The sequence below is a fragment of the Rousettus aegyptiacus genome, unplaced genomic scaffold (genome assembly GCF_014176215.1).
Source record: "Rousettus aegyptiacus isolate mRouAeg1 unplaced genomic scaffold, mRouAeg1.p scaffold_m13_p_18, whole genome shotgun sequence".
Classification (NCBI taxonomy): domain Eukaryota; kingdom Metazoa; phylum Chordata; class Mammalia; order Chiroptera; family Pteropodidae; genus Rousettus; species Rousettus aegyptiacus.
In genome coordinates, this window is record NW_023416293.1 from 1,851,701 (window position 1) to 1,876,758 (window position 25,058).

The window sequence follows — 25,058 nt, forward strand, 5'->3', positions numbered from 1 at the left end:
ATCTGCAAGAAAGAAAAATCTCGAGCAGCGCCACGTCATTCAAACATGAGGGGTAGCGGGGTGGGGGCGGGGGGTAGCAGGACGTCTGATGTCGCCACATGGATCAGAAAGAAGGGAAAGGAGGTGCTGGGAGCTTGACTACGGGAGCGCCCTGCGTCAGGGAGCTCGGGCCGCGGGCCGGGCGGCGGGCGGCGGGCGGCGGGGGGCGCGGGCGGCGCGGGGTCGCGGCGGGGGAGGGGCGCGCGGCCGCCCCTCCCCCGCCGCGCCCGGGGGCTCCTCCCGCGGGGTTCGGAGCCGCGGCCCGGGCTCGCGACGGGCATCTCCCGGGCGACGGGCTCCGCACAAGATGGCGGAGGATAAAGACAGGGAAGGCCCAGGTAAGGGGCTGCCCTCGCCGCCCGCCGCGACCCGCCGCGACCCGCCGCGCGGGGCGGCGCCGGGCGGGGCGCGGGGCTGCGGAGGGGGAGGGCCCCGCCCCGGGCCCCCGCGGGCCCTCCGTCCCCCCCCCCCGCGTCCGCTCCCCGCCCGCTCCGCCGGCCCCCGCCCCCTCCCTCTCCCTCGTCCCGCCCTCGGGGCCGAGGCGCGATCCCCGGGCGGCTCGTGGCCGTCATGGCGTCCTCGTCCCCGGCCGCGGGGCCCGGCCTCCGGTCCCGCGCCGCGGCGCTCAGGCGGCGGCCCCCGGGTCGCGGGCGCCGGGCCGGCCTGGCGAGGGGCGGGCCGGCCGCCGGAAGCCGGCGGGTCCTCAGCGGCCGCGCCGCAGCCCCGCCCGGCCGGCCGGATGGCGGCCGCCGCCACCATTTTGCCTTGGCGGCGGGGACGCGGGGGGACGGCCTCGAGGTCACGGTCGTCCTCTCCGCGCCCGCAGCCTCCGCGGTGCCCGCCGAGCGGGCCGCGCTGCGCCGCCCTTCCAGCGTCTTATCTTAAAACACGAACAAAACAGCCTGGCAGGGGGCAGGCAGGCGAGCGGGAGCGCGCCCGAGCCCGGCCGCCGCCGGGCCTGTCGCCGCAGCCGAAGGGCCGGCTCGTTGCTTGCGTGGAGAAGCGGTTGTCCACGTCTCTCTGCCGGACCTTGCGGTGTTTCAGCAGAATGACTGCAAACCTGAGCCTTGGTTACCATTTTCTCTTAGTCACTCAAACGTGTCTGTGTTTGTTAATGGGCAGGCGGCTCATCGCAATAACCAAACACAACCAGAAAGCCCTAAAACTGGAGGCAAACATCTTACAAATGAAAGTAACATTCCTCCTTTGTTACCTTTCTCGAGTACTCTAAGCACACCTTATCTACATACCATTTTTCTCAGCATGGAACAAAGTATCAGGTTAACGACTGGTATTTACAAGTGAAGAGAGCAGTTCTGAGATGATCATTTGCCATGGTGATCGCAGAATTAGCGGAGACACACAGAGAGCTGTACCAAAGAGCTACCTATTGATGACAGTCATACTATTTTTTTTTTTATGGTACCGTTAGTCTGAAAAATCATAATTATTTTATAGATGTTAAGTTTCCTAAGGTGGCCTTATAATTTTATGCTGCGTTAAAGGCGTAAGATATATCTTAATAAAATGATTATTTTTAAAGATAAATTTTAAAACCCAGAAAACCAAATGACAGTTATTTTAATGAAGCTCTTACTGACAAAAATGGAAAAATCATTAGGAGATAAAGTAGCAAATTAATTTCGGATATTTGTTTTTTAAAAAATAAGATTTGATTAGGTAAGCATGAGAAACAAAATGCACTAGATTATGCTAATACAATTTTTTTTTGTTTTTAGAAAAATAGGTGGAGAGCTTTCCTGATTTTTCAGTTTTCAAAAAACTCATATATATAGTAAATTAATTCAGAGACAGAAACAATTCTATCACTAAATGACTTAAAAGCTGGATGTCATTCAGTTGACGTTTATTTAATGCCTATTATAGGGAAAGCATTCTGATTGGGTTAGAACTTTGGAGGATACAAAGATGAAAAAAGCCATCATCTTTTCTCCCTAGGGCGGTAGGATCAGTAGTGGAGATAAGATATCCACACGTGGGAGGGAGCAGTGACTGCGGCTGAGCAGTCCCTAGGTCAGATGCTGTCCCAGGTATGTGGTATTTCCTCCTGGTCCCTGGACAGCAGCCTGGGCATGGGTGGCACCTTGTTAGAAATGAAAAATCTCAGCCCTTGCCCCTGACCTCTGAATCAGAGTCTGCATTTTACCAGATCTCAAGTGATCCAAGACATCTTAAGTTTGAGAAGCACTGTTACCTGGAACAGCTCATTTATTCTTACCAATTTTAGGAGTTAACTGTAATTTGCAGTTTGAAGGGCATGATGAAATAAAGGTATGTCATCTGAGAGTAATCTTTGCACGGACATTTCACTCCTATATTTGATTACTAGCTTTGAAGGTTTAGAAATTACATCTAACCAATTAATGAGAATTGATCAGGCTTTGGGGATTCACTCAGGCTAACTAAACTCATTAAGAGTGATATGCAAACCTGAATGATTTATTAGTTTAATGGGGTATGTTGATATATTGACCAGAAAGCTAATCTCTGCAATATAAATAAATAGTTTTATGGACACATTAAGGTTTTGGGGAGTATGAATTTATATTTCAAAAGTTGTTTGATGAACATGGACTCACACAAAAGAGGGGAGGATTTTGGAGGATATATTCAATACCCTGTGAACTCCAAGAAGGCAGGGCCCATTTTTTGATCTGTTGTGCTGTGTCTTGCAGAATGCTCAGCACTTGTAGGAACTCAATATTTGTTGAATTTAGATTATTAGAATTAAAGATGTTTATGTTTTAACCAAAGCAGTACTTCCTGTTTTCCCAAAATTTATACCTAAAAGTAGAAAAACTATTTTTAGTTCTTTTTTCTTTTCATTACAGGTAAGCTTATTTTCCACCTGGCTCTACAAATAAGTTATTCACTGGCCTGTCTTTAAAAAACAACTACACGAATCCTCTTAGTAGAAACATACATATGTTTTATTTATTTATTCCTTTAGATTTTTATTATGATAACGTTGTTTACTGAAATCCAGTTTCAGGTGTACAATTTAATAGTAAGGCATATATATATTGCATTGTGTGTTCACCGCCCATAGTTAGATTTCTTTCAGTCGCCACATATTTGACCCCTTTTGCCCCATCTGCTTTTCCCCTTCCCCCTCCCACCCTCTGGTAACTACTAGTCTATCGTCCATGTCCATCAGTCTCTGTTTGTCCTGTTCATTTGTTGCTTTTAGGTTTATAACACACATATGAGTGATATCATGTGGTTTTCAGCTTTTTCTGTCTGGCTTATTTTGCTTAGCCCGATTATCTCAAGGTCCATCCACGTTGTCGCAAATGGCAATGTTTCATCTCTTCTTTATGGCTGAGTAATATTCCACTGTATGTATGTATCACAGCTTCTTTATCCAATCAACGGTCGTAGGACACTGGTCACTTCCATAGAAACATACATATATTTTAAATAGTTCGTTTTTAATCTTGAGGTTTTTAGGATTAAGTTTCTAAGTAGCCATCATATCCAGCTCTTCTTCAACATTTAGGGATTAATCTTGATATAAGTACTGAGAATGTTGGTTAAGAAAACTAAATTGGTGACAGGGACTATTACATCAGATTATGTACATTGAAGTTGTGTTTATTTGTAGCACTTTTGTGTTTTAACATAGTATAATTAGCTTTTTTCCTAGATTAAAAAATGTTTGTTTAAATGGAGAATCAGTGCAATAGTTGATTTTTTGTATCTTTAAATCTGTTTCCTAGAGGATTTTACATAGGACTGAAAGGGTCTTCTGTTTATAGTTATAATCATACCTAGAAAACAAACAGCTTAGGAATAAAATTCTAACTTTTGGTAGTCTAGTGAGCTTTGGAACGTATGTTGGTTTATTAAGTAAACCTCAGATACTCAAAGCTCTCTCTAGGATTTACTATTTTTGTACTAATATTTTTGTTTGTATAAAATAGTCCTTGTTACTTCACATGTTCTGATAACATTGCTTGGTAAAGTGCCTCCAATTCAGTTATTAATTCCTAAATGGAAGAGATTTTACAAGTTTTTAGTTATTTTTTTATTTTTCTCTGTAATTTTGCCATTCTTCTCAAAACCTAACATTTGGAAATCTCAGGTAAAAAAAAAAAAACACAAACAGAAATTGCAGGTGAATATTACTTTTTAAAAAGATAATTATTGATAGTGCAGACTTTATATAGTATGGAATAGTAGAAAAGGTGAGCTTTGGAATAAGACCTGAATTTGAATTCTAGCTTCCCCAAGTTTTATCTGATCTTAGCCAAGATGCTAAACTTAAGAAGAGTCAGGTGTCTCACCTGTAAAGTGGGAATAATTACACTTATTTCATAACGTCGTAATGGGGACAGTATCTTCTGATTCATCTTTATATTTCTAGCACCCACCACAATGCCTGGTGGGTGGCATTAAAGTAATACAGAATAAATAGGAAGGAAGGTGCCTGGTACATTCTAGGGAATAAGTAGCTATTAGTAAATGCATCACATGGAATCTAAGCATTAAGAAAATCTTAAATCTCAGTCTAACCAATCATTGATCACACGTAATGCATTTATGCATATTTTGGGGGCCACTTGTAAGTTTTCTCCCTATTTTAGACTGATAAACATCTACATACAGACTAACTGAAGAAGAAAACTAGCTGCTTGAAACTTAATTTACTTTCTGTAATATAGAATTCATAAAATTTGGAGAAAAGCTGGACTTAAACTTATCTTTGTACTAATCTATAAAAAATTGCCAAAAATTTATAATTTAAAAAATCAAATGGACAATGAGATACCATCTTACACCTATTAGAATGGCTACTATGAAAAAACCAAAATGATAAAGCGTTGGTGAGGACGTGGAGAAATCGTAACCATTGCGTATTGTTGATAGGAATGTAAAATGGCGCAGCTGCTGCGGAAACTAGTACGGTGGTTCTTTAAAAACTTAGATATGGAATAACCATGTGACTCAGCGGTTCCGCATCTGGGTTTACCTCAGAATCACTGAAAGCAGAAGCTCGAACAGATACCTGTACATCTAGTGTTCATAGCCGCATTATTCATAGTAGCCAAAAGGTGGAAGCAACTCAAGTGTCCATCAACGGATGGGTGGATAAACAAAATGAAATTATATACATACAACGAAATATTATTTAGCCTTAAAAAGGAAGGAAGTTCTATTTGCTACCAAAAAGATGAACCTTGAAGACATCATGCTAAGTGAATTTAGCCAGTCACAAAGAAAAAAACAAAAAACCAAGTAATATATAGTTTCACTTATACGAGTTACCTAGAATAGTCAGATCATAGGACAGAAAGTAGAATGGTCGTTGCCATGGAAAGGGGAACAGGGAAGTCGTTATTTGACAGACGGAGAGTTTCAGTTTTGGAAGACGAAAAGAGTTTTTGAGGTTGGTTGTACAACAATGTCATTGCTTAGCACTACTGAAATGTGCACTTAAAGATGGTCGAGATGATTGTTATGTGTATTTTGCCACAATTTAAGAAAACCAAATGGCAATATCGAATACATCCAAAATGGAAAAAAGAATGGATACATTGTTTTTGGAAGGCGGTTTGGAAATTTGTATTAAAGAAAAAAAAATGATACACACATGCTTTTTGCCCTTAGAAATATATTCTGAAAAAAAAAACATAAGCACAAACATGAATATTTTAGAGTTATTTATAAATTTGAAAATATGGATAAAATCTTCTTGTCCAGCAATGCAGGATGCAAAGTAAGTTGTTGGATTGCGGCCATTTAAAACAGGATCTAAATATTATAGACATATATGGGTAAGGATTAACAGAGGTACATGGAAGATGTCAGCGTGCTTTGGTTTTCAGGGGGCATTTATTCTTAAAAGTGTCATTATTTTAACGTTTCTACAAAAGTTTTATAATCCACTTAGCAACTATTTTTATATTTTAAAATATTTATACCAGTCATAAATTATTCTTGCCTACTTGTGAGAACATGTTTACCATACCCTATACTTGCAATGCTTTATAAACCTCTACTTTGGATTTTAAAGATATTAAGAGTGTAATAAAATAACTTAATTTTTAAACGCAGCAATAGAGTTGGAACCTAAGGACCTGGCCTTGAATTTGGACACTCCCATTTTTCAGATTTTACTGGGACATGTCTGTCACTTAATTTCTCTGAACTTCAGTTCAATGAATTCCCAGTCTAATGAACATTTAACTCCGAAGCAGGCACTGGGCTAAATATTTTACATTAATTGCGTTATTTAATCCTGCACACAAATCTATGTGAGCGACACCTCTATCGGTCCGAGTTTCAATAGGTAAAGCACACCTCCCATTTCAGCTCCAACAGGTAAGAACTTGAAGTCATTACCTCCGTCACTATAAACTGGAAGAAACAACTTGGTAATTTGGGCCAGTCGATGGAGGCTGTGTGGACTGCCATCAGCGTGAGAAACTTCTAGGGAGCCTGCAGTCCTAGGCCGTCCCTCACACTTTTTGGGTTTTACTTCCAGGAACCCCACCATGTTATCTGGTACAGAGCCAAGAAAGCCACCGTCCCCTTAGGGAGGGGGAAAGTAACTATTTTTGAAATCTCTTTAGAGCATTCTCCATAACAAAGACTACTTTCCAGGGGATCCATTTAGCAGGGAGAAAAGACTGTACCAGAGCTTTATTATACCCGTCTACAGTTAGCCAACTCCAGTTCCCTTTAGCATTCCTACCTCTTCTGCAGGGGTGGGGCGAAGCTAAAAATTACTTGTGCAGGTCACAACACAGAGACACAGGCGCACTAGGAGACTGAAATTGAGTCATGAGATTACAGAAAGCTGCTTTTCACCCAGACTTCACCCCTACCAGCATATCACAGGGCTACAATCCTGTAACAGTGGATTACAGCTACAGGATGTGCAATATGCAGACTCTCAAGGAAGAATTCTTAGAGAAACCTGGCCCCTACAGCTACAGCAAACGTTAAACGCAGCCCTACTCCTAGCCAAATGTACATGAAGCCTCACACTATTAACCTAACTCAGTGCCTATGACCTGATTCATCATGTCTGGCTTTCAACAAAAAAATCATTAAGTCATGCTAAAAGGCAAAGAAAACACAATTTAAAGATGAACATTGAGACTGGACTCATATATGTTACATATTTTGGAATTACGAAATAGAGAAGTTAAGAGAGCTGTGATTAATATGTTAAGGGCTCCAATGGGAAAAACAGATAACATGCAAGAACAGATGGGTAATGTAAGCAGAGAGATGGAAACTCTAAGAAAGAATCAAAAGGAAATATGAGAAATCAGCCGCATTATAATGGAAATACAGAATGCCTTTCAGCAGACTCAGCATGACTGAGGAAAGCATCCCTGAACTTGAAGGTGATGTCAGTAGAAACTTCCCAAACTGAAACGCGAAGAGAAAAAAGAATGAAAAAATAAACGAAAAAACAAAAAAACAGAGCCTCCAAGAACTGTGGGACAATTTTTAAAAGGTGTGAAATACACATACATACTTGTTATACCAGAAGAAAAAGAATGAAAGAATGGAGCAGAAGAAATATTTGAAATAATAATGACCAAGAATTTTCCAAAATTAATGACAGACACCAAAGCAGATCCAGGAAACCAAGAGAACACCAAGCAGGATAAATACCGAAAACACATATGCTTAGGCATGTCACATTCCAACTGCAGACAACCAAAGACGAAATCTTGAGAGACGCCAGAGGGCGGGCAGCCTGACTTAGCACTCGTCAGAAACCACATAAACCAGATGGGAATGGCGTGGAATATTTAAAGTGCCGACAAACAGGTAAAGCTATATGACCAGGGTTGCATGGCTACATGGGGAAGCAAGGACTCACATTCAGGGGTGTCTGAGTCCAAGGCCAATGTTCTTAGCCACTGTGCCTCACCTAGGCAAATGAAGTGGAAATTTATTACAAGGAAGACAATAAAAATCCCCCATGATCTCAGTATGTAGAGCAATAGTCCTCAGACTTTAGGGTGCATTAGAATCACTTGCCCACTAAAGTGATTAGAAGGCTCGTTAAAACGTAGATTGCTGGGCCCCATGCCCAGAGTTTTGAAACCGGTAGATCTGGGGTAGGAGTGTGAGAATTTGCATTTCTAATAAGTTACCATAGGATTAGAATGCTATTAAAAACCATTGACCTAGAATCTAAAGTTTGCCATTTTAGTGTATTTCCCTTTTTTTTTTCTAGGCAGATTTGTATTTTGTTTATTTTATAGATTTGAGATGATATTGTAAATAGTTTGATATTCAGCTCTTTTACTTACTGTAAGTACTTTTTCATGTCATAAGTAGTTCTCAAAAACATCATTTATAATAGTTGCATTCATTATATTTAGAGAATATGTTTAGCTTTTCCTGACTGTTGGGTATTTAGATTGTTTCCAAATTTTCTGTGTTATATAATGCTGCAGTAAATGTTCTGATGCAAGGATCTCTTGACCCAGCTTTGATCCCCATCCTCTACTCCTTTGGAAAAATAATTTCATTTACTCTCATTGGTTCTTACCAGTTACTAAAAGAGGATAATGAAATTTTTTAGTTCTATAAATACTTTGTGATTTTTTTGGTATTAATTGCATCAGCTCCTTTTCAATTTTTTTTCGTTAATCGGAGATACAGAATTGCCAACCAGAGCTTACGATCAGTATAAGATAAATATTTGCTTATCGTTTCTCAATCTTATTATAGTGGATACTCTGTGAGGTCTGAAACTTTGTTTGATTATTCCTGGAATTTAGAACAGTGCGTAGGATGTAGTAGTCACTGTAAATATTTGTTGAATGAATGAATGAACCAGGAGTACCACATTGGATGAAAAAATTTAATGTCATCCTCTGTGGTCTAATTATGGGTATATGTACTTTTCTGTTAAGCTTTCAAAAAAATTCAGAATAGCTCACAGCTACTTCCATTACATTTTCAGAGGCACTCAGAGTAGAAATCACATATTTAATCCAACCTTATCATTTAAAAAGTTAGAATGACACTTCCAGTTCGAGTTAGTGAGTGAGCACATATGTTTATTTTTACTCTTCCTGAAATCCTGCTAAAATGACAGTAAAAATAAAAATAAGGCGTAGACCTACAAGGATAAAGCGAATAGGAGAGGAGATAATAAATTATCAAATGGAAGGACAAATGGCAACTAATCTAGCAGAACCAAAATATAAGCATAAGTTCGCAGAGTAGGGAGCCCAAAAGAAACAAACCAGCTGGATCCGTGAAACCCCGGGAAGGCTCCGAATGAGAGGCAGCAGCCGCCTCTGAGGCGCGTGCCTGGAGTGCAGCTAAATATAGGAGGTTTGGATGAAAGTCACAAGGCAAGTGGTTGGATATTCCATCCCCGGGAGTAGTCAGGTGATCCCTTCCAGCCTTGCAAAGGACCGGAGCTTTACTCCCTGATGCCTAAATCAGAGAGACCTCGGATTTAGGGGTACCTGGCACGGTCCATGGTAGGGGTGGTGTGCCGTTGTTACCATCAGTACAGTAGCTGACATTGAAATTTGTGTGAAAATATTATATGGATTAAATATTCGGGGTAGGACCCAAGATAATAAATCCGAAATGTGGTAGTGTGTCTAATAGGATGTCGAAGAGATGGGGATTTGAAATTCTCTCTGCTCAGCCCTTCATTAGTAATGAGGAAGAGGAGCTCTGCTCCTCTTAGACAATTTGCATTGGTCACTTCATTATAAAATAGTATAAGCACTGAAAGCTTCAAAAGAAAAGTGAACGGGGATTCAGAGATTAAAAAACTTCAGGCGAAATCAGTATATGAAGTTTTCTATGAAGCTGCAATATAATGAAGTGAGAGGGAAACTGTGTCAAATAGACCTCAGTTTCGAAGAATTGACTCTTCATTACACCTCAGCTGCCTACCTCCCTGGCCAAACTGGATGTTGTTTCCCTGATTTAGAATTGTGCCTGAATAAGCCCGATCCTGTCTGATCTCAGAAGCTAAGCAGGGTTGGGCGTGGTTAGTACTTGGATGGGAGACCACCTAGGAAGACCAGGCGCTGTAGGCGTAAAAAAATAAAAAAAAATAAGGGATTGTAATCTGACAAGGTCCTTGCAATCTGTGAGGTCAACCAAGGGTTGCCTCGCCTAAAAAAAATAAATAAATAGAATTGTGCAACCTCTGAAATCTTCAATTCAGACATTTCATTCTTGGACAATACCTTATTCAACATTGGCTATTTAAATAATTTTGCACTACACTTATCAAGGTGGTTGTTATATAAATGTCTAATTGCTAGATTGTACACCTGAAACTAATATAATATCATATGTCAACTGTAAATGAAAATTTTATAAATCATCTTGTAAATTAATTTTTTGGAATAATTCGAACTTTGTGAAATAATTTCAGATACACAGAAAAATCATAATAGTAGAGAATTCCTATATTCCCTTTACCCAAATTCACTAATTTCAACATTTTTCTACATTTTTATCATTCATATACATGTAATATACAGTTATAATGTAATCTATAATAATATAACATTTTATATAACATATATATTTTGACTTGAAACATTTGAGAGTACGTTACATATAATCGCATATAATCACGCCACTTTCATACCATTTTATTCCTTCATACTTTTGTGTGTATTTCCTAGGAACAAAGATAGTCTCATATAAAATCTCCATGAAGTTTAACACAGTTATAATTTTTTAAAATCTAATTCCGCAGTCTGTGTTCCGATTTGGTCAGCTGTCCCAGCTGTCAATAGTGCCTGCCTTTCCCCGCTCCAGTACAGGTTTCAGTCCAGGATGACAGACTGCATTTAGTCGTCATGTCTATTTACTGTCCTTTAGTGTATCTTTGTCCGTTAGAGATGACTAGGATGTTTCGTGTCTCCAGGTTCTTTTCTGATCACACGTCTGGTACCACCCTCCATGCGTTCTATGCTTCCTAATTAACAATTTACTTGTCGTTCCCATAATGAAAGTGCTGGCCCGTGCACGTATTATTTCCTCATCTTAGTCTTCATTTAATTGCTTAGTAGGTAAGAACATGGAATCTATAGAGTTGGATTCAGATTCCAGCTCCTCCATTTTAAGAGCTGGGTACCTTTGGGCCAGGGGTCTGACTGCTCCAACTTCCTCACATGTCAGGTGAGGGGTGCAGTGGAACCTGCTTCACACGGTGGCGAAGCATGTGGCAGAGCTTCGCTTGGAGTAAGAGCTCCGTAAACGTCATCAGTCATAACTTACTGTGTCAGGCGCTGTGCTAGACGCTGGGGAAGTAAACAGATGTGGGCCTTGCCCTCTTAGAGGTTATATTATTGTAGAAGAGAGAACCGTACTTATGTGATTATTTAACTACATTTGGGACAAGTAGTTAAAAAAGTTCAAAGTTCTAGAAGTTACTTTTTTCTCACTTCAGAGGCTTCGTGTGTGTGGCGTTCTCCCTGGAGACCTGATAGTGTTCCGGGAGAGGAAGCGCAGATTGCAAAGCCTGGAGCAGCGAAGGAGCCTGGAGGGATGAATGAGGGCGGGTGTCCTGGAATGGAGAAGTGAGGGGTCCAGGGAAAGAGGTGTGAAATGAGGTTGGTAAAGGAGGTAGAGGCCAGGTGTATAGAAGCTCTTTAGTCAGGGAGATAATAAATTCAGTTTAGTTTTTAAAAATGATCACTTGCTCGTCCTCTGGCAGATCGGAGCAGGCCAAGAGCAGATAGTGATGGTGGTGTCTTGGCTTAGGTGGCAGCAGAGGAAATGACCCAGATTTTAGTCTAGACTGAATTTCGTCGTGACTGGATAGCTGCAGACTCCCCGTCCTGGTCTCTGCCTGGCTGCGCTCCCTGGGGCGACGCCACCCCCTGGCTTCTCCGGCACTGTCCGCGTACCTTGCCCAGTTTCAGCACGCCCACTGTTAGGGGTTGCTGTAGCCAATTTTCTTTTTGTTTTATATTGAAATGTATTTATAGTAGATGATCAATAAACCTTTGATAAATAAAAATACAAATTAACATCAATCTGGATAATGAGTGAATACCATGTTTCATCTGTAAGCCAGGTGTTTTGGTGGTCATTGCCTTTGGTTCCACTTGTTTATAAAGACCAGAATTGGGTTCTTGTTTTTCAGCAGCATTATCTGGATTGGCATTGCATTACTTGGATCAAACAGAACAATAACATTATTTGTACTAACAGTTAATTAACCTTAAGGGCATTTCTTTACCTTCTTTGCTGTGTGCTTTACACAGTTCTCATGGCAAGGATTCCTCTTGGGACTTATTATTTTATCTTAATTTCTGTAGGTGAGGTTTTGAGCACTTAGTTAAATATTTAAATATGTATACAGACAACTTAGCTGTAGAAAAAAACTGAGCTGCACTCTTTGTTTAAAAACCTCTCTGTAACCTTTGGTTGTGACAACTCCCTCTGTATTTATTATCATTAATTTCTTCTTTTGAAATTTAATGTAACTCTTTTCTTTCAAACTTGGTATAATAGCTAGTTTTCAGCCTTAGCATTTCCACTGCTGAAAAACATATATAATGACAAATCGTTGGCTTTTGTAGGGCCTAATATGAAATTAAAGAGAAAAAGGAATTACTATATAATGATATAACTTGCCTCTAACTGGGATTTCACCAATTAAAAAAGCGTTTTATTGTTATATTGATATATTAATGTAATTGTATTCATTTTAGAATAGACAAGATGCCATATGTTTTTGTGATTGAGTGGGAACAACTAAAAAATGTAAAGAATAAATTTTTAAAGCAGTATGATATATAAACTTATTTAATATTTTAAGAAAGATGATTTATATATCTAACCCTATATAAGAATTAGATTAATTATCAGTTCCAAAAATATTAGTGAAATATCAGCAGATTCCAATATGGTTTGTAACTTCACGAAAACTAATGCTAATAATCCTGAGCGTGAAATTAGATTTTTTTGCCTGTTTCCTCTTTCTACATATGTTTCATGTACATGAGTAATAAAAAACGTAATTTCTCTCAATCAAATCTACCAATCAACTTGCCCAAATTAGAAAAATTAGTAATGGTAAGGGGTAACTTTCATTGACTATTACTATAGTTCAGGTAGTACCTTTCAAAACAAACTCGTGAGATTCTCGATATGTCCTTTTTGTTCTTGTCCAAGATAATATATTGTTCTTTTATTAGGCCTGTAACCTTTTGCAGTTGAGTAAGATTACAAAGCTAATGAGAGGCGGAGCTGATCTTTGAACCCAGTGTGACTCTGGTCTATGATCGCAATCATCACACTGTGCTGCAGCGTAGGAATGGTGGCGAGATGTGTTCAAAGTAAGATTTTAATAAAGTAATTTTTTAAATTAACTAAAGCCCATATTTCATCCATATTTCCTTAATTTTAATCTAATGTTCTTTTCCTGCTCCAGGACTCCATCTAAAATACCAAATTACATTTAGTCGTCGCATCTCCTTAAGCTCCTCCTCGCTGTGACAGTTTCTCAGACGTTGTTTTTGATGACTGTTTTGACAGTTTTGAGGATTACTAGCCGGCTATTTTGTAGAATCCTCTCTACTAGAATTTGTTTGATGTTTTTCTCAGGATTAAACGGGGCTCTAGGATTTTGGGAGGAAGACCACAGAGGTAAAGTGCCAATCACATCAATATGATTTATATCACTGTTGCTGTTTGCCTGGGTCACTTAGCTGGTAGCGCCTGTCAGGTTTCTCCACTGTAAAGTCCCTCTTGTCCCCTTTCCATACTGTACTCTTTGGAAGGAAGTCACTATGCACAGCCCACATGTCAGGGCTCGCGGGTGACACTGTGAATCTGTGAGGGCAGAGAATCCATGTAAATTATTTGGAGTTCTGTACAGGAGGTTTGTTTCTTCTATTTATCTGTTTACTCAATCATTCATTTATGTCAACATAGACTCGTGGATATTTATTTTATACTTTTGATTGTAATCCAGTACTACTTATTTATTTTGTTGCTCAAATTGTTTTAGCTTTAGCCATTGGGAGATCTTTCAGTTGGCTTCTTTGTCCCTTCGATACAGCCCCATCGATGTGAGAGTTTTTGTTTTCGTGTTGTTTTTTAAAGCACTTTCTTTCTGGCAATAAGATCCTCTGCACTCATCCTTTATGTTTCTTGCCCCAGTCCCAGAATCAGCCATTTCTCCCAAGAGCCCTTACTCCTTTTTGGAGAATGGTATTAGAAACCAAGATCTGGGTGCTAGGCGTGCTCACTGCTACTGGGGTGTTATTGTTTCTAGGTGCTCCCAGCTGCCAGAACAAGGAAACACGTGCCACACTCACCCGTGTGCATGTGTCGGTGAAGATTTATACATGAAACTATCAGTATCTATGTTAAGCCGAACTCGAGTTCATATTAATATCTCCAACAATAATCCGTTATCACATGGATCATTCTAACCTTCTGCCATTGTTTATCAGTAAGTTTCTACCCTGACAATGGGATACCTGGCTCCTACCACACACTATCCATGGACTTCATTGTCCATCTCCAGTATACATGTATAGCGGTGTCAGGATCGTTTCTAGTACCCCCGTGGGAACCACTTTTATCAACTCGAGCACAGTGCTTATGTGCAGTTCCTTTTGCCTTTAGTCTTACAGATCTTTATTTTCGAAGTTACTTAAGTCAGCATCTTTTTTCCTGTTTCCTTCGGTCAGATTATTATATACATTTGTAATACAGTTAGTTTCTTTTGTCACAGTCTGCATCCAATCCTCCTCCTAAATAATTTTAATTAACATATATTAAGGTTCACTTTTTGTACAATAAAGAGTTCTCTGGGGTTTGACAAATGCAATGTGATGTATCCATTGTTACAGTGTCATCAAAAGTGTGTTACCACCCTAAAAAATTTCATCACATATTTAACCATCTCCCACTCTTTTCAAATCCCTGACAACTACTGATCTTTTTCCTGCCTTTATAATTTTGATTTTCCAGAATGTCATATAATTGGAATCGTATAGTACACAGCCTTTTCAGACTGGCTTCTCAGCATTATGCAATGTCCCTGCATGTCTTTTCATGGCTTGGCAGTTCATTTTTTTTTTTTAAATTGCTGAATAATAATTCTAATGTATGGATGTGCCACAGTTTATCTGTTCACCTATCGAAGGCCTTCTTGGTTGCTTCCAGTGTTTGGCAAGTAGGAGTAAAGTTATAAATACTCAAGTGCAGATTTTCTGAGGACATAAATTTTCAACAAATTTGGGTAAATATCAAGGAGTGTGACTGATGGATCTTGTATGCTAAGACTAGGTTTACCTTTGTAAGAAACTGCCAAACTTTCCTCTAAAGTGGCTGCCCCATTTTGCATTCCCTTTAGTAACGAATGAGACTTTCTGTTGTTCTATATTTTTGTCAGCATTTGATACTGCCAGTTTTTTGCATTTTAGCCATTCTAATAGTGAGTGGTGGTATATCGTTTTAGTTTTTGATTCCCTAATAACATGATCTTGAGAATCTTTTAATATGCTTATTTGCCATCTGTATATCTTTGGCGAGGTATCTGTTCACAACTTTTGCCCATTTTTGCCCCAGCTTTATTGGTATACTTAAAAAAATGCAATTATAAGATGTTTAAAGGATACATCGAGATGATTTGATATAAATTATACATTATGAAAGGATTCCTCTCTTCTAGTCAATGAACGTATCCATCAGCTCACATATTTTTATATACAGATGCTTCTTGACTTATAATGGGATTATATCCCAATAAACCCAATGTAAGTTGAAAATATTGTAAGTTGAAAATGTATTTAGTACACCTAACTCACTGAACATTAAAACTTGACCTTGCCTACCTTAAAGGTGCTCAGAGCACTTAATTTAATGTGTAGTTAGGCAAAATCATCTAACACAAAGCCTATTTTATAATAAAATGTTGAATATCTCATGTAACTTATTGAATACTGTACTGAAAGTGGAAAAACCATGTTTGTATGGATATCACTTTTGCTCTATTATAAAGTTGAAAAATCATACATTGACCCATCATAAGTTGGGGACCATCTGTGTGTCTGTGTAGGGGGGAGGGGCGTGAGAACGCCCATGTTAAAACCTGGGTTGTAGTTTTCTTGTCGAGTTAATAAAATAATTTTTAATGAACAATTTCTTTTTTGGTGTTAGTCTTAGTTATCATTCGGATTACATTTACTGAGAGCTTGTTTACAATGAACCAATTTTATGGTAATCCCTTTATATACTTTATTACATTTAATCTTCATAAAAACTTTATGAGGTATTATTCTCACTTTAAAGATGAAGAAATAGGCTCATAGAAGGCAGGGCCTATTTGATCAAATATGTAGTTAGTAATAGGCAGGGTCTCTTTGGTCAGCATTATGCTATTATCTGCTATTTTGAACTTCTATATTAATGCTCCAAGTTTCTAAAAATATCACATGAACATCTTGACATTTATTTACAATTAGTAAACAAATATTTATAAAGAAATTCTGTTTTTTCTTGACATTCCCTACCTTTCAAGTCATTTTCACGTGGTCTGAGCCTTTTAAAAGGATTTTTTTCTAGTTTTCATAGTGTGGAAAGTAAAGAAAGTTGTTAAAATTGACTTTCTGGAGTGATTAATTGAAGAAGAAATCAGTTGGTTTTTAGAGAAGTCCTTTTACATTTCGTGACTGTTTTTTAAACTACATGAAAAAGGAGAGGTAGAAATAGCTGATGAGGAGCTGAAAACTGAAGTAAAGTTTCTTAACCATAAAATGCAGTTGACAGACATTTTTATATAGACATTTCTATGATTACACTCTGTTTCTAGGCTTGAAAATTTTTTCATCAAGGAAAACATTTCCTTAAAATTTATAAAAGCTGTTTCCAGTAAAATAGCAAACTATGACAAGACAGAAACCTACCCAGCTCCTTTTAAAGCTAAGTTGGACCACATTTCCCTTACAGTGCAGATACAGCAGCCGTGGAACACAACTAAATATGTGTTTAGTGAGGGAAAGTTTTTTATACTACGTCTAAAATAATTTTTCAAACCTTGAATTCTTCATAAAATTGAGAAAGTGACAAATCTAGATGATGGAGGGAAGGGAAAGGAAAACTAATTTGATTTGGCAAAATGTATTAAACAACCAGGAGTACAGAAATAAAGGAATGAATTGGACATAATCCCTGTATCAGTAAACTATTATTATGCAAACCATTACCCCCAAACCTAGCAGCTTAAAGCAATAAACACTTTCTTATACCATTTCCAGATGTAGCTGTACTGGGTAATCCTGGCTCAGACTCTCTCATGAGTCTGGGCTCACTTACATGGCTGCGGAGGCCTCAGTTCCTTACTGGTCAGTTTCTTGATACCCAGGATTCTCCATAGGCCATTTGGGTGTCCTTACAACATGTGTCTGGCATCACCCAGAGTGAGTCACCCGAGAGACAGACAGAGATCAAGACAGAAGCCACAATATCTTGCATAACCTAATCTCAATTATTTTTGCCACAGTCTATTGATGACATAAACTAACATTGGTATAATATTGGACGCGACTCTGCGGTGGTGTGAATCCCAAGACGGGGAGTCATTTAGAGCCCCCTCGGAGCTGGTTAACACAGCCTTCCCTCTGGCCTCCAGTGAGTTATATCCCTCTGACATGTAAAACACACTCACCCTCTTCCAAGGCCCATCAAAGTCCCATCCCATTAGAGTATCAGCTAAAAGTCCAGAATGTCATATCTATGTCAAGTCCAGGTGTGGGCGAGGTTCCTTGGCTGTAATTACTTAAGCATAGTTCCTTTAGTAAAGTTTCTCTCAATTTGCAGACATGTGAACTAAAGAGACAAGTTATTTGCCGTCTAACATGCAGTGGAATAGGTAAGGGATTACCACCATACATGCCTCCATTAAAAACGGGGCTGTGGGGAAGATACATAGGAGTCTCTGGTCCATAAGATCCAGTTGGGCAAATGTTGGAAGGTTCCTGGTCAGGACTTGGTTCTACTGTCCAGAAATGATTCTAGGTGGCTTTTAGCTCTGCCCTCTGGGCTCTCGGTTCAACCTTCTGTGTCATCTTCCCTTTTGTGAGAGATTGTACAAGTTTTCATCTAAGCAGTTTTCTTAAACCTATTTTCTGCCAATAGGATCTTGTGAAGTCCAGAAATTTATTTTATACTGTCTCTATCCCCGTTTTTCAATCCGAGCCAGAGATGCAGATATAATTCTCTTAAAACCTTTGTGGGTCTTCTGTGAATCTTATTGTCTATTAGGCAAAAGACACGTACACAGATTTATTTGAGGTAAGCCAGTTTCTACTTCGGGCTTCTGCTGAGACAGCCAAGAGACGAGAGACTCCTTTTGAAGCCCTACTGTTTAATTGAAAGGATCTGTGAGACACATCCTTACACTCTTTGGAGGTTCTTTTGGGAGTTTGAGTGGTGCCCTGAGACACCATATTTGATCTTTCTGAGATTTTAACGGAGGATTTTACAACTACATACTTGGTTTCACATTCAGACTGTTTTCCTGGCAGTGCCCCAAATTTGATCTGTGCCCAGAAGTCATTTCTTAGCATCTGTTGCCATCTGGAGAGGCAGGGCATTTTCTTAACTGGCAATTCCTGGCTCTTTTGTATCGAACAGTCTTTCCTCTGGATGATCTTTCTCCTCCTGTATTTTATTATATGCAGCCAGAAGGAACCAGGGAGCTCCTTCAGTACTTTTCCCCAAAATCCCTTCATCTACACCACTGAGTTCGTTAGGCATATTTTCTGCTTTCCATATTAACAGTAGGTTTTCTGCTCTTCATCAAAAGGACCCGTTTTGCAGTTAGTTTCCAATGTGTTTGTCCTCACTTTTCTCTGAGCTCTAACCTACAGCCTGCTCAGAAGCCATCACTCCCTGACTCCAAAACCTCTCCCCCTTTTGGAGGTATTTGTTACGACAGCACCTCGCTTTTGGGTACCAAAGTTCTGCATTACCTGTTACGTGAGTGGCATACCGTTACTTCTGCCGTATCGGTCACTCCATCAGCCCTAGCATAATGTGAAAAGGGAATGTACGTATGTGTGAAGACCGAGAGGCGAGAATCATTAGGAGCCATCTGGAGGTGGTTTGCCATGTGCCTGCCTTTAAGAATTTCCTAGTCTAGTGAGCATTTATTAGTCCTACAGGTTCTAGGCACTGTGTAAGATTGCCACATGTTCATTTGGGATTTACGGTCCCAAAGGGAACTGCTACCCTCAATTAAAGCTTAAAGAAATCAAGCGGCTTGTTCGAGAACTCACCAAACATAGATCTGAAGTTAAGTTTGGGAAAAAAGACTTAGGATTCCAGGCCTTAAGTGAAAGAGCAGGAAAATATTCCATGGGATTAGTGTCTTTATGTTTAAATACGAACTTTCTTTAGCATACTTATCTTCAGCAGTAGCCGTTTAGCTGTCCGGCTCCTGTTCCTCGTATGGACGTCTCTGGTCAGTTACCTGTCGTCGTATTCCCTTCCGCGTATGGCTCTGACCTTCCTCACCTGTCCTTTCTTGTCCTCCTGCTGACTTCCTCTCACCACTTTCCATGGAGTCCTTTGGCGGCTCTGACTGACTCTAATGTAAATAAACTTCTTTACAATGCTTTTTACAGAGCATCCCTCTGTTCTCAGTTTCTTAAGTTAATTCTGGCTTTCCTTCTGGCATAGCTCCTTTTGGTGCCGTTTTGAGTAAGGGATATTCGTTCCCCTGTGCCTTTTGCCTTCAATTAGTAAGTTGAACCAGCTCGCTTCCAGTTCTTAATTGTTGCTCTTTCATCCTTATATAAAATTCTTTTTCCTTTGAAATTTGTTCTATCTTACTCACCTTTTCTCGTTGTCACTGTTTCCCTGTCCTTGATGAGCACAGCCTTCGGTGCTTCTTTATCTGTTTTCTGTCCACTCCAAATTCCACCATGATTCTGGGTGGCTTCAGTCACCACGTAGGCCACTCATTCAACACACTCTGTTCACAACTCTCGTTCTTTTCAACTTCGATGACCTTCATTTCCATTCTTGTTCAGCCTCCTACTCTCATGGCTGGATCTTGCCAGAGACTTTGAAATCTTTACTCTTTTGTTCTATTGACTGAGCACAGTCTCTGGATTTCCAGGGCCACTCTGCTTCCCTTATGTATGGAACGCCCGCTCTTGGATCGTATGGAGACCTCTAGTTTCCTTGATCCTTTGATCCCCTCCCCTTCTCCCAATTGATCAATCAAATAAAACAGATTCTGGCTAATGTAACTAGGAAAAGAATTTATTCGAAGAGAGCAGTGAGCTCACCAAATCAGCAGGAAAGCTGGAGAACCAGCTCGGACAAAACCTGTGCCACAGGTAAGGTCATGCCACAGGACAATTTGGTCAGTTTTCCACTGTTGACACCACTGCTACTAAATTCTCAGTTATTGCTTTCGTCATCTCCATACATTATTTAAACATTGTCCCTATTTCTTTGTATTGCCTCCTTCAGATTCAGAATCATGCACCAGAATAATCACTTGGCTGAGCCTAGGCTGTGTGCCTGTTCCTTCACTGCCAGAAGACTGGGAGAGGGACGATCTAGCCTCTTCGGCTTACTTAGCGAGAGAGAGGACATTGTTTTAGTAACATACTCAACAGGGATTCCCTCTAAAGAGGAAGAATATTTGGATCCGGGGTGTCAAAGAAAATGAAGTAGGAAAAGAAAAGGAAGAAGAAGAAAAGGAAGGGGAATAAAGGAAGGAAAGAAGAAGGAAGAGGCAGAGAAGCTGCAAGTGTCCACTTTAGCCCCCCCTGGCTTGGGGTAGGAGTCCGCCTTAAAGCTTCTGACCCAGCATCAACCTCCTTATTCTCAAAGGGCGATCCTGCTCTGTCCTTTCAAAAGTGGTCGGCATTAGGCCTGGACGCCCTTAGCTCGTTGCCTCCACCTGTAAACGTATCTGCATCGACCCTCTCCTTTCCTACCTTCCTGCAGTTATTTTAGAAGAGTTGTGCTTCCCTTCTCTCATTCAAAGCTAATTTTCTCATTTGTATTCATGATCTCATTCACTCTTGTCTTCTCCAAGACTTTCCTTCATTAATTAAGCTTTCTCTTTAGTTAAGATTATTTATTAATATCTCTTCTATGCCAGACATTGCTAAATGCCAGAGAAATAAAGATGAAGTTGATAGGGCTTCAAAGGACTTAGTATTTAGTGGGAAAAGACACGTACAAATAATTGGTTGCAGTGCGATGGTTTAATCACAGTCACATTTGTATAATTTGTTTAATATCTGATTTTCCATTAGAATATCAGCACATCAGGTTTGTTCTTCAGTGTCTAATACATAGTAGATGCTCAATAAATATTGCTACATGAATGAAGAGAAGTAAACGCAGGGTGCTGTGTAATCACAGAGGACAGGTACTGGGCCCAGCCTAGAGAATGCGAGAAGGAAGATTGGGGCATGTGTGGGCAGAGGCTCCGTGAGCAGCATCTTAAAGGAGCCTCATCTTTAATAATCCAGCTATCACCCCAGGACCCCTATGTCTTCTTCAAGGTCATCTTTCACTCAGTAAGTATTTATTGAATATTATTTGCAAGCACGGTCATTTCTCAGATTTTGGTTTGAAATATTAATCCCTGGGATCTAAAAATGGTATCTAAAGAAACAGGGAGAATCAGCCAGTGGTGGAAAAATGAGTCAACAAAGCCTTAATGTACTACTAGCCTGTTCTAGAGCTGGCGGCATGAACAGACGGCCTGTAGGCAATTATAGGTTCCGAGAACCCTCCATCTGAAGATGGGTGGAGGGTCTGCTGGAAAATTAGTTTCCTTTTGCATAGGTTGAGTTAGAGGAGATGAGATATGTAGTAGAAATATAGGACTGTCACTTTGGTGAGAAAGGGCTTAAAGCTAGACAAATAGATCTGTTAGCGAGTGTTAAGTGCATAATTAATGCATTAAATTCATGAAATGTATTTGCAATGATTTGTATATTTGTAGTTATTTATATCTTAAAAACAAATTCTTCCTCTAAAGGAATGACAAATACATCACAAAGAGTTTATTTTATCATAACATTAAAATTACAAAGGATTTAATTTGACTTTTTGGTTTGGGTCATAATCATATGAGAACCTCCCAAATGGTTGTATTTTACTAGAAAAAAAAAAGTCTCTTTTATATTTTACATACTCCCTCGTCACATTTTTATGTTTTCTATTCAAGCTGTATGCCTCTCATTTTAGTTTTTCTGTTTACTCAATTTTCCTTTTAGTCCACTTCCCGTTTGCCCCGAGAATACTCGCCGGCAGCGCCTGTGGCTGCAGCATTTACCTCAAGATGATTCGTGGATTAGTCTTAACCTCACCCCCAGAATTTGTCACGAAATACCTCACTTTTATTATTATTTTCGCATTGCTCTAGTATATTGATAGTTTTTGGAAACAAATAACATCATTCTATTTATAGCATTCTGTTTTTACTAGTGGTATTTCCATTTACAAAATATAGTAATTCTTGGCTGCTGAAAATGTCAAATTCTAGAAAACATAGCATTTCCACACGTGATGTTACATTAATGCAGGCAGCGAGCTGCATTTTTTTTTCTAAATGGGAAATGGGTTTATTTCTTTCATCCCCACTAAGTTTTCCCTATAAAGAATGAAAAGCAGCCTAATTCTGTTCATTAACATTTGAATCAGTTTTTTTCTCTCTTTTTTTTTGTTTTTGTTTTATTACTTTTTGTTATTGTTGTTATGAAATGTCCTCTGAAATGGATAGGGTAAGCAGAAATGTAATACATAAGACTTACTTGCAACCCTTCACATCTGGTTGGAAGCCTTACTTAAGTATTATTGCGTGAACTATACTTTTTAAGACCCAATGGTAGGAACATGGTAAAAATGGGCTATAAAATTGACCATAGTTGGAACAGTTATCTTCAGTTGGAAACAAAAATTTAGTGTCCCCAAGTCCTATTTTGTTATGTGCTATATATTTAATGTAAAATTAGACAATTCTTTTTCTACTACTACTATATATATAAGTGTTATAAAACTTGTAAGTATAAACATTTCAAAGAGTCAAAGTTCCTTTTTATGAAGAATTATAGATATGTCAATCTTAAATTTCAACTCTATTATATATTTATAATCTAAGCCCTTTTAAAAGCAATGAGAACTAGAATAATGTAGCTAAAAGTATGGACTCTTTGAAACCATACAAACTTTAGCTTGAATCTTCAATTTTCCATTTACTAGAGATTTGCCCTCAAGTGATTTATTTAACTTTCTGAGCCTCAGTTAACGTCATCTGTTAGATAAAGATATGAATGCCTAATCTAGATGATTTTTGTGAGAAATAATGATGGCAACACCTACCAAGTTCTCCTTTGTGCCAAGGTCTCCACATACATCGTTTTCTTTAATCCTTATGGCAACCTTGCAAGGTAGCTGTTGTTATTTATGCTGCTGCTCCTGATAGTGATGAATATGATGATGATTGTGATTATTCCGACTGTATAGAAGAGGATATTGAGTCTTAGAAAGATTTGGTGATTTGTTGAAGTTAGTAAGAGCTTCAGGATCAAGCCAATTTTGCTTGGCTTCAGAACTTTAGCTTTTAAATAGAATCATTGTATAAAACACTTAATCCTGTCTCCGTCATATAGTACATGTATAAAACTTATTGGTTCAAAGCCAAGATCTGAACAGTGAGTGCAGAGCATATGGACTACATTATTTACAGGAGTTTCGAAGAGCACAGTGCCTAGTATACAGTTGGTGCTCAACAATTATTTGTTAACTGAGTAAGTGAATAAACTAATGAATGAAACAAATGGCCTCTCCTTTACCCTTCCGTTAGTAACTTATTTTGGTAACACCATCTGAAATGATCTGAACTACTGTTTCTTCCCCATCGTCTTCTACATTCTTTTTGTTCAAGAATTATGTAATTGCTGTATTTAAGTTCTCAAACGTGGCTAAATATAGTGGTGTGTGTCTAACGGTACAGGGCTTGAGAGAACGAGGCCTGAGCCATAGTGTGCAATGCCTATTGGGTATTTGCATTGTTTAGCATCTGTGTGGTTTATTTATTTATTTTCTTATCGTTTAATCACTCACGTAACACATTTTTTTAAGCCCTGATTACCTGCCACGTCTCCGCTTTGTACTAAAGGCCCGGGGATACAACAATGATGAAAACAGATGAGGCCTCTGACTACTGAATTTACAGTCTAATGGGGTGGGGGAGGGGAGCAGGCAAGCAATTAGGATGTTTGGGGACTCATCGGGCGGGCGCAGTGGGGATGCGTCCGTCATCTTCTCAGGGTCACTGTGCGACTCCTAATGAGCTCTCTCCTCCAGTTGAGTTACCCTCATAGCAGCAAGAGTGGTCTTCCTTGATTATAAATCCAGCCAGATACTTTCTACTTTATAAATTTTCACTTGATATCTATTGCCCTTAGGATAAAATCCAAATTCCTTTAACGTGTCTTAATAAAAAGACCCTTAATGACCTCAAGACTGTCCCCACCTAGCACTCTCTCTCACAGCTACATCTCGTTATAAAAGTTCAGGAGCAAAAGCTTGAACTTTTCCTCAGGCTATTAGGGCTTTTTTGAAACTGATTATAGTACAATTTTGCTTTTTATTATTTTGAATTATTTTTTGAGGAAGAGAGAAAATTGACCAAGTTAAAATAAAAAATATCATTTTTAAAAGCACACTTAAGAATTAGTATCTAGAACATTTGGCTGTTTCCTTGTGTTTGCTTTCACGTGTTAGGTTGAGCTGCTACATCTCTTGGTCCTAGTAGAGTGGCCTTAGGTAGTAGGTGTTCCACAGTCTCTCTGGTCACCTGAGCTGGGTCACAGGGGTAGTGGATTTATTGGGATGATCACTTCATAAGTTTTATAAATGTCTAATCACTATGTTGTACACCTGAAACTAATATTGTATGCCAACTGTAATTGAAAAAATAAAAATATAAAAATTTAAAAAAAAGAATTAATATCTAGAAAACCCGTAAGAATGCA

At 39.2% G+C, this 25,058-nt stretch overlaps 1 protein-coding gene across 1 annotated transcript in view; it reads left to right on the forward strand.

Annotated features, from left to right (window-relative positions):
* The first annotated feature begins 257 nt into the window (after positions 1–257).
* EFCAB2 (EF-hand calcium binding domain 2) overlaps positions 258–25,058 on the forward strand; it is a 73,507-nt gene continuing 48,706 nt past the window's right edge. Inside the window, exon 1 of the mRNA XM_016163474.2 lies at positions 258–377. Coding sequence (XP_016018960.1) covers positions 347–377 — 31 coding nt within the window. The 5' untranslated portion in view covers positions 258–346. The remainder of the gene's footprint in view (positions 378–25,058) is intronic.